General features: G+C 40.1%; 1 protein-coding gene across 1 annotated transcript; it reads right to left on the bottom strand.

Moving 5' to 3' along the window:
• Positions 1–3,248: 3,248 nt before the first annotated feature.
• Positions 3,249–4,798, bottom strand: LOC113896610 (olfactory receptor 2B11; the record flags this gene model as incomplete). The annotated part of the gene is made up of 2 exons (XM_027548841.1): positions 3,871–4,798; positions 3,249–3,265 (listed from the first exon to the last, which is right to left on the bottom strand). Coding segments are annotated over exons 1-2 (945 nt in total), but the record flags the coding sequence as incomplete, so codon positions are not given.
• Positions 4,799–11,100: the final 6,302 nt, after the last annotated feature.

Raw genomic sequence — 11,100 nt, 5'->3', positions numbered from 1 at the left:
CCACAAGGTGATATGGCTAACAACTACCTGAATATTTTGCAAACCCCATATTTAGTGTGTGAAAAACCTTTATCGATCAAAGGCTGACCCTCTATAGGTGGCAGTGAAATTTTAGAATATATATTGCCAAGCTTTCTTGAGGAAGGTTTTGATATTCTGCTGACTTTCATGTTCACTTCAAGAGGGTGTCTACTCAGGGTAGACACCTTGAGACACCAAGTTAGGCATTGAGTCATTTTGAGTAAAGTATCCAAGATGTGACCATTGAAGACCATGGCTTTGCTCTTAATTGGCAACATATAACTACTTCCAAGAACCTCTCAAAGAGTCTCTCTATATTCACAGTACAAACCAATATATTTCCAAATCTTTCTTGGGAAAAATGATATTTTTGAAAGAGTACATGAAGAACACACACATTCTATTATTTCCTTTTCATAAGTTTTTCTCATTTTTCTACAAAGTAGTTACAAAGGCAGAGGAAAGTGAATTTCAAGAAGTTTACTGTAAAACAAAGCAGAGCACCAAGAGCATATAAAATATTTGGAGTCTTGTGTTTCATTATAAAAATTTACCTATATTTTTATATCTATCATGTCAGTTGATTGTAATATAAACATGTTTTAATTTATTTATTAGTTGAGTTATTTAAATATTTTCCCCTAAAATGTTGCATAACATTGATGCTTCTGGAAAATTCACCATGTTTACCTGTGGCTTTATATAACTAATATTGAATAGTCCAGGGGTTCCTAGTATTCTAGTTATCTATGGCTGCCTGCCACTGCCCTCTGCTGTCCCACCCAGAGTGAAATTTAGTGGCTTAGAGTAACAACTGCTGCTGCTGCTAAGTTGCTTCAGTCGTGCCCAACTCTGTGCAACCCCATAGATGGCAGCCCACCAGGCTCCACCATCCCTGGGATTCTCCAGGCAAGAGTACTGGAGTGGGTTGCCATTGCCTTCTCCAACTATTATTACTAGAGTGACAACTATTTTATTGCTAAGTCACTTCTGTTGTGTCCAATTCTTTGCAATCCTATGGACTGTAGCCCCCCAGGCTTCTCTGTCTCACCATTTTGTGGGTTAGGAATTTGAGCAGAGCTCAGCTGGGAGGGAGACTCATCTGCTCCATGTTATGTCTACCAAGGTCACTAGAAGGTCTTCAACTAGTGGGGAGGTCTAGGATGGTTCCACTCAGGTATGGCACAGCTGGCTGGAAGCCTCGTTCGTTTTGTATAGTAGAATTTACCTGCAGTTTCCCTAACAAGGATGTCTTAGGATAGCTGGACTTCTTACCTAGGGATTTTAGGGACCCAGAAGGAATATTATTATCTGGAAGCTGCCAGGTTTTTCTTACAACCATATCTTTATTTATTTATTTTTAAAAAATCTTTATTTTGTATTGTGTATAGTCAGTTAACAATGTTGCCATAGTTTCAGGCCTGAACAAGAAAGGGACTCAGCCAAATATATACATGTATCCATTCTGCCCCAAACTCGCCTCCCATCCAGGCTGTCACATAACACTGAACAGAGTTCCCTGTGCTATACATTATGTCTTTATTGGTTATCCATTTTAAATATAGCAGTGTGTACGTGTCCATCCCAAATTCCCTAATTATCCTTCCTCCCTACCTTTCCCCCAGCAACCATAAGTTCATTCAAATGGTCAATCAAGTCACTAAGGTCAGTCCTCACTTAAAAAGAAAATTAGTCTCCACTTCTCATTGCAAGATAGAAAAGACCTTGAGATCATCTTTAATCTAGCATGTCTTTTGAGAAACTTAATACTCTCCATGTGTTCTAGAATTAGGTCAGTTCATTTCATAGCTATATGTGTGGATTGACTTTCTTCCAGGTCACACTGCTTTGTTGAATTGGATCTGTGTCATCAGGAAAAACGAGAGGAGTAAGCTCTCATGCATCATTATGTATGTTTGCTACTACCCAGTGGCTGCTATATGGTCGCCCAGGGGGGAAAAGTCCTTCGTCGTCTTGGTACCAGGAATAGTCATGATTTTTTCACTTTTTCACTCCTCTTAAATCAAATGCTTTAGCTTTCTGATTCATATTCCTTTTTTTGTCCTTACTGTAGAAGGACTTCTTCAATTTTGCTTTTTCTTAATTTTTATACATTATTTATATTACTATTATTATACACTATTTCTTATGCTTGCATATGTGGCATATGCATGGCAGGGGGATAAAAATGAATGAATTAAATTTAAAGAAATCTAGAACAGGAAAAAACAAAATACAAATATAAGGTTCTAACATTATCATCTGTTTTACTACTAAGAGAAGTGGCCCACACGGTTCTGGTTTAGTTCTGGCCTCAGTTCTTTCATTTACTGGAAGGACCTTGGCCAAGCTATTGCAACCTCTCTAATAATTAATTTATTTTATGACAATGAAGAATCATAACAGTGATTATACTATAAAGTTATCTGCAGATTAAACAAGATGGTCTGTGTAAACGCACTTAATGTAGTACTTACAATTTGGAAGTCTGCTACAAATACTAGCTATTGCAATAAACTTGAACTTGTTATTTAAAGTTTTTATTGTCATTAATTAGGATTGTATTTATATCCTGTGTTCTCAATTAGAATGCATTCCCTTTTTTGGAAAAGAGATTATGCCATTTTTTTTGTTTGTTTTTGTACTCATAGAACCAATATAGAGTTTTATATACTCACAATACATATGCTTGTACTAGTTCTCAGTAAATGGTGGAAAAAACTTTCTATAGAAAAAAACTTTAACTTGAAAAAAGCACCACCTAAGACAGGAATAAGAAAGTAATCTACTTCAGTTTTGGAATTTTTTCAAAAGCACATATAATTTATGAAGATTTAAATATATGAAGAAGAGCATAAATTTCTTATAAGTAGTATAAGATTGCTTAGTTTCACCTTATTTATGCTTAGAAGTAATGCGAAAAGGAAGAAAGTTTAGAAAGAGACAAATGGGAGAAGCAGAAGAAAAACAGGAACATGAAAAGGGGAAAAGATCAGGAAATTAGAAGCTAAATAATTTGACACTTACTGGACATCAATTCAGTTCAGTTCACTTTAGTCGCTCAGTCGTGTCCGACTCTTTGTGACCCCATGGACGAAGCATGTCAGGCCTCCCTGTCCATCACCACCTCTTGGAGTTTATTCAAATTAATGTCTGCTGAGTCAGTGATGCCATCCAACCATCTCATCATCTGTCGCCCCCTTCTCCTCCTGCATTCAATCTTTTCCAGCATCAGGGTCTTTTCAAATGAGTCAGTTCTTCGCATCAGATGGCCAAAATATAGGAATTTTAGATTCAACATCAGCCCTTCCAGTGAATATTCAGGACTGATTTCCTTTAGGATGGACTGGTTGGATCTCCTTGCAGACCCTGGGACTCTCAAGTCTTCTCCAACACCACAGTTCAAAAGCATCAATTCTTCAGCACTCAGCTTTCTTTATAGTCCAACTCTCACATCCATACATGACTACTGGAAAAACAATAGCCTTGACTAGACAGACCTTGGCAAAGTAATGTCTCTGCTTTTTAATATGCTGTCTTAGTTGGTCATAGCTTTTATTCCAAGGAGCAAGCATCTTTTCATCAATTCTGTTTAAACGGTTCCTAATTATGGCCTCTTAGAATTAAAGATCCCTGGGAAAGGTGGGACTTTAGATACTGTGAGAACACAGGAAGTGAGATACTTTGGGTAGCGAATTTTGGGCTCTCTCAAAAACAAGTACACTGTTTCATTATTGACTCCTTAATGAAAAGTACTCTAAGCACACAATACACCTGCCTAGTTTTCTCTAACTAATGGAAACTACCACATCTCAGGTCTGTACCTTATGCAGAACCTCCAGATCCTTGCCAGAAGCCTTCTCAAAGCACCCTTCACATCCTTGTTCCTTAGGGTATAGATGAAGGGATTGAGGGTGGGGGTGATAATGGAATAGAAGAGGGAGATAAATTTGCCCTGCTCTTGGGAGTAGCTGGAAGGAGATTGCAGGTACATGTAGATGGCAGGTAGGTAGAAGAGGGAGACCACCACCAGGTGGGAAGAACAGGTCCCAAAGGCTTTGTGCCGACCCTTGGAGGACTGAATTCTGAACACTGCACGGACAATGAAGCCATAGGAGAGAAGGATGAGAGCCAGGGGGACCAGCACAAAGAAGGCCACCAGCACCGCCAGTGTGGTGTCATTCACAGCTGTGTCAGTACATGATAGCTTGATCATGGCTGGCACTTCACAGAAGAAGTTATTTAGCACCTGTCGCCCACAGAAAGGCAACTGCACTGTCAGGACCACTTGAACGAGGGAGTTGCCAAAGCCACTGAGCCAGGCCACAGCCACTAGCTGCTGGCATAAAGGGCGGTGCATGATAATGGTATATCGGAGGGGCTCGCAAATGGCCACGTAGCGGTCCAGGGCCATGGCTGCCAAAATGATGCACTCAGTGCATCCCAACCAGTGGAAAATTGCATACTGTACTGTGCATCCACTGTAGCTGATGGTCTTGCTGGAGCTGCCCATGTTGACCAGCATCTGAGGAACAGTGGTGGTGGTATAGCAGAGGTCCAGGAAGGAGAGGTGGCTAAGGAAGATGTACATGGGGCTGTGGAGCTGGGGATCCAGGCGGGACACCAAGATGATGGAAATGTTCCCCAACATGGCCAGCACATAGGACACTAGGAGGACCACAAAGAGAGGGAGTTCCAGCCATGGCCTGTCAGAAACACCCAGAAGGATGAAGTCCTTAGGGGGATCCCCCCAAATGCTTTGGTTGTCACTTCTCATGCTGAGGCACTTTCCAGCACCTGGGATGAATTGAGAAAGTTGGCATAAAATAAATAAATAAATAAATGAAAAATGTCTTTCTCATTCCTGTGCTTGCTCTTGCTTTCACAAGTTCCACCTATCTGATTTTCCTTACCTCTTTGAAAGTGAAAATGAAAGTCACTCAGTCATATCCAACTCTTCGGGACCCATGGAATGTAGTCCATGAAAATTTCCAGGCAAGAATATTTGAGTGGGTAGTCATTCCCTTCTCCAGGGGATCTTCTCAACCCAGGGATCAAACCCAGGTCTCCCGCATTGCAGGCAGATTCTTTACCAGCTGAGCTATCAGGGAAACCCAAGAACACTGGAATAAGTAGCCTATTCCTTCTCCAGCGGATCTTCTTGACCCAGGAATCAAACTGGGGTCACCTGCATTGCAGGAGGATTCTTTACAAGCTGAGCAACCAGGGAAGCCTTATCTCTGTAGGGACACTGAAATATTGGGGAAATCAGAACCATGAATTAGAAGAGTTACATATATGTCTTGCTCTCCTTCCTAGTCTTTGACCTTGACTATGCCATTTAATTTTTCTGAAACTTAATTTCTGCATCTGTAATGTGTGGAGAAAGTACCTGCTTCAACTACAGAGTCTTGAGGATGATAAAGGGACATTAGGTTTGTGAAAGCAATTTTCTTCCAGTTTGGTCGAAGTCTGCCATAGCTCCCATCACTATCAGAAGGTTTGAATTCTCTCTACATAGTCATTAATAAGGCATTGGTCATTTTCTCAGGCATTCTTGCTTTGCCTTTTGAAGGTGGTAGTGGGAGGGAGCTTAAAGGTGGTATAAAATAAGAATAAGGGCTTTGTAAACAGATAAGGGGTTTCTTGATAAGAACACATCCTACTTACCTCCTAAGGCTTATATTGCCTCCCTGACCCTCTGTACCATGCTGGTCTCTCCCCCCATGACAGTTCATACATGTGCAGCACGATTATTCAATTTGTCAGTAAATAGAAAGCACAGTCCAACATCTTCTGAGTGGAGGAGTTAAGTCGCGCCCACCTTTGACTCAGTCATGTCAACAAATGAGACCCCAGAACGTAGAATTCTGAGCAAACGGAGAAAAGTGTTGGTCAGTGGAAGAAACATAGCACCTCAAGTTTTCTACTGAAAGATCCAATTGCCTCTAGAGAAAACAGACAGTTTGAATGACATTTGAATTCCCTCTACAAGTTCTTTGCCAAGTAGCTGTTTCCTCTCGGAGTTGAAAGACACAACTGATGCCATTGCTGTCAGAAAGCAACTGGGTTGCTATTTGCTGATTCAAGGGGTCTTACTACTGAACTGCATCAATTTCCAAACTCCTTCCACAGGACTGTACACCCTCAAGTTCTTGGTGGAGATGATATAATCCATGAAACTATTGAAAGGGAATTGAGTCCTGTGTGCAGGTAACCTATGAAGTATTCATTTTAAAATTATTTATACCAAATTCAGTTTGGTTGCTCAGTCATGTCCGACTCTTTGCGATCCCATGAACTGCAGCATGCCAGGCCTCCCTGTCCATCACCAACTCCTGGAATCCACCCAAACCCGTGTCCATTGAGTCGGCGATGTCATCCAACCATCTCATCCTCTGTTGCCCCTTCTCCAATTTTATTAAAAATTGGTATTTTTAATGCCAATTATACAACTGGCATTAAAATACAATTATATTGTATTTTTAATTGGAGTATAATTGCTTTAAGATGTTGTTTTAATTTCTGTTGTACAACAAAGTGGATAAACTATATGTATACATATATCCTCTCCCTCTTGAGCTTCCCTCCCCACTCCCCACCATCCCTCTAGGTCATTACAGAGCACCAAGTTGAGCTCCCTGTGTATACAGCAGCTTCTCTCTAGCTATTTATTTTACACATGGTACTGTAATATATATATATATATATATGTGTCAATCCTATTCTTCCAATTTATCCCACCCTCCCTTCCCCCCAACCCCATGTTCATTCTCTACCTCTGCATGTTTGGTTTTATACATAAAATCTAAAATTCATAGAGATCTCTTCAGTCTGCTGCTGCTGCTAAGTCACCTCAGTTGTGTCCAACTCTGTGCGACCCCGTAGATGGCAGCCCACCAGGCTCCATCCCTGGGATTCTCCAGGCAAGAACACTGGAGTGGGTTGCCATTTCCTTCTCCAATGCATGAAAATGAAAAGTGAAAGTGAAGTTGCTCAGTCATGTCTGACTCTCAGTGACCCAATGAACTGCAGCCCACCAGGCACCTCTGTCCATGGGATTTTCCAGGCAAGAGTACTGGAGTGGGGTGCCATTGCTCTTCAGTCTAGATGAGGTAATAAGCATATTTCCTCCCACCCCCACAGTCTTACATTCTAAAGAACTCTAATACATTTGAAAAGAATTCAAACTCTGGGGTTGAAATGGATAAATAAATGCAAATTACCTTTCTTCCTCTGCTTTTTCAAAGCTATATTATAATATTTCCTATATTCTTGTGGAACATCCAGTTGCTGCATCTCTCTCCCCCTCCCCCCACCCATTCTATCAAAAGTACTTCTAGGATAGTTCTTACCGAATTTCATTATTTTATCTCTAATGGGAAATCAGCACTCAGATTTTGATTCATGAGTTGCAGCAGGGCAAAGTAGGGTTTGCTCCCTTTTTAAAATGAAAAGTGATCGTGTCGCTTTCCTTTCCTAATTTCTGATTCTAAGGTTTCCTCTCAGAACCTAAAATATACAAGAAAGGGAACTGTTGCAGGGATATTGAAAAAAGATAAAAGTATGGGGGTAGTGAAGTCACTCAGTCGTGTCTGACTCTTTGCAACCCTATGGACTGTAACCCATCAGGCTCCTCCATCCATGTGATATTTCAGGCAAGATTACTGGGTGGGTTGCCATTTCCTTCTCCATGAGAACTTTCTGACTCAGGGATCAAACCTGGGTCTCCCACATTGCAGGCAGACTCTTTACTGTCTGAGCCACCAAGGAATCCTAAAGGTATGGAGGAAGAAAGAAAAATAGATACAGGCTATTGTAATAATAAATACAAATTATTCTTTTTTCAGATTTGGCTTGGCTTTATTTTTTATCTTATTTGATTAAGCACTCAGTGTGAGTGAGATTCTTTAATAACAGCTTTACATGATTGACTTCCGTGGTGGCTCAGATGGTAAAGCGTCTGCCTACAATTCGGGAGACCCAGGTCCGATCCCTGGGCTGGGAAGATCCCCTGGAGAAGGAAATGGCAACCCACTCCAGTAGTCTTGCCTGGAAAAATCCCATGGACGCAGAAGCGTGGTAGGCTACAGCCCATGGGGTTGCAGAGTCGGACACGACTGAACAACTTCACTTTCCTTTCGCTTTCACTTTTACATGATTATCTTCAGTTCAGTTCAGTTCAGTTCAGTCGCTCAGTCGTGTCCGATTCTTTGCGACCTCCATGAATCGCAGCACGCCAGGCCTCCCTGTCCATCACCAACTCCCAGAGTTCACTCAGACTCACGTCCATTGAGTCAGTGATGCCATCCAGCCATCTCATCCTCTGTCGTCCCCTTCTCCTCCTGCCCCCAATCCCTCCCAGCATCAGAGTCTTTTACAATGAGTCAACTCTTCGCATGAGGTGGCTTTAGGGCTTTAACAATCCAATAAGGCAGATGTTTTCACTCCTGTTTTACTGCTAAGCAGACTGACTTGGGGAAGATAACTCGTTTACCTTAGATTATTTATGTAGCAGCAAGAGATAATCAATACTGAAAGCTATGATCTTAATCATTATTCTCTCTAGCACTTTGCTTTTTAATTTTTTAAATTAAGGTCTAATCGACATGTAACACTATATTAGTTTCAGGTGTACAATATAATGATTCTCTATTCATATATATTGGAAAATTATTACCATAGTAATTCTATTTGACATTCTGTTTCCATATAGTTACAATTTTTTCTTGTTATGAGAACATTTACAATTTACTTCCTTAGCAACTTTCAAATATACAATACACTATTATTAAGGCAATAATAGAAGGCAATACTAGAAGGCAATGGCACCCCACTCCAGTACTCTTGCCTGGAAAATCCCATAGACAGAGGGCCTGGTGGGCTGTAGTCCATGGGGTCACTAAGAGTCGGACACAACTGAGTGACTTCACTTTCAATTTTCACTTTCATGAGTTGGAGAAGGAAATGGCAACCCACTCCAGTGTTCTTTCGTGGAGAATCCCAGGGATGGGAGAGTCTTGTGGGCTGCCATCTATGGAGTCGCACAGAGTCAGACATGACTGAAGTGACTTAGCAGCAGTATTATTAATTATAGTTACCATGATGTATATTACATCTCCATTACCTATTTAATTTCTAAGTGAAAGTTCATACCTTTTGACCCTGTTAGTCCATTTTGTCCATCTTCCCACCTCTGCCAATTGCCAGTCTATTTTCTGTGTCTATGAGCTTTTTTTTCCCCTAGTAGTTCACATATAAGTACAATCAATCATACGGTATTTTTGTTTCTCTAACTTAGTTCACTTAGCATAATGCCCTCAAAGCCCATCAATGTTGTCACAAATAGCAAGATTTTATTTTTTTATGGTCCTGTAGTATTTCATGTGTATATATACCACATTTTCTTTATCCACTCATTCATTGATGGGTGATGGGTCATTTAGCTTGGTTCCATATCTTGACTATTGCAAATAATGCTTCAGTATATATATCTTTTTCAATTATGTGTATACCTTGTTTTATTGAGGCCACTTTATTGGCCTTTTCATTTATTATATTTTTTACAAGTTGAAAGTTTGTGGCAACCCTGCACTGAAAAGTCTATTGGCATTATTTTTTCAATAGCATCTGCTCACTTCACATCTCAGTGTCACATTTTAGTACTTTTCACAATATTGCAAACTTTTAAATGATTATTTTATTTATTATGGTGATTCATGATCAGTGATCCTGTCCTCTTTTTGTTTTTGGCTGCACCACATGGCTTGTGGGATCTTCGTTCCCTGACCAGGGACTGAACTCAGGGCCTCAGCAGTGCAAGAGCAGAGTCCTAACCACTGGACCTCCAGGGAATTCCCTATGGTGTGATCTTTGATATTACTGTTGCAAAACAATTATAACTCCCTGAAGGCTCAGATAATGGTTAGCCTTTTTCTTTTTTCAGCAATAGAGCATTTTAAAATTAGGGTATGTACATTTTTAAAAACATACTTCTGTTACACTTTTAATAGACTACAATACAGTAACTTTTATATGCACTGGGAAACCAAAAAAAAAATGTGTCATTTGTTTTATCGATATTTGCTTTATTGTTGTGGTCTGAAACAGAACCCACAATATCTCTGAGTTATGCCAGGATTGTTTTTGGTTTCTTCAGATGAACACCCAAAAGTGGAATTTCTGAATCATATTTAATTGTCCCACTTTTATTTTTTTCCATACCACTTACCATAGTGGCTGCACCAATTTACATTCCCACCAACAGTGAATGAGGGTGGCTTTTTCTCCATATCCTCACCAACAATTGCTGAGTTTTTGGTGACAGCCATTCTGACAGGTGTGAGGTGATACTTCATTGTGGTTTGGACTTGCATTTCTCTGATGATTAGTGATGTTGAACACCTTTTCTTGCTGGCTGTTTATAATGTTTCCTTTGGATAAAATGTCTACTCAGGCCCTCTGCACATTGGAATTGAATTGATTGTTTTTTATTATTAAGTTGTATGAATTTATATATATATTTTGGATATTAACCCCTTATCAGTTATTATAATTTACAAATATTTTCTCTTATTTAGTAAGTTGCCTTTTCATTTTTCTGGTAATTTCCTATGCCATGCAGAAATTTAGTTTGATGTAATCCCTCTTGTTTAGTTTTGCTTTTGCTGTTTTTTCTTCTAGAACTTTGCTTTTGTAAAAGCAGTTAGTGACTGGGAGAGCAACAGCATTTGTGCAAATGACTAAGACAGAAAAGAATGCCAGAAAGAGAAAAGTAATGTCAGAGGAGGGAGAGTGGTAAGGGAATTGAGAAGAGATTTTTTTGTAATTTCCAGTTCAGTGTATCAGGCATTTCTGGATGACCATGCGTGCGCACGCGCATACACACACACACACACACACACACACACACCTCAACTGCAAATCTGGGCTGTTTTACTTTACATCATATGCTTGATTTCATTATAGCTCAACCTCTACTTCTTTCATCAAGCATCCTCACTGATCCTCACTGTGGGTCATCCCCAGTAAAATCCCATAGACAGAGAGGTTTGAAGAGCATAGGTAACCATATCCTCA

The sequence above is a fragment of the Bos indicus x Bos taurus genome, chromosome 7, assembly GCF_003369695.1.
Source record: "Bos indicus x Bos taurus breed Angus x Brahman F1 hybrid chromosome 7, Bos_hybrid_MaternalHap_v2.0, whole genome shotgun sequence".
NCBI classification, from domain to species: Eukaryota; Metazoa; Chordata; class Mammalia; order Artiodactyla; family Bovidae; genus Bos; species Bos indicus x Bos taurus.
Note: the sequence above shows the minus strand (reverse complement) of the source record. Positions and strands in the feature narration are given on the sequence as shown.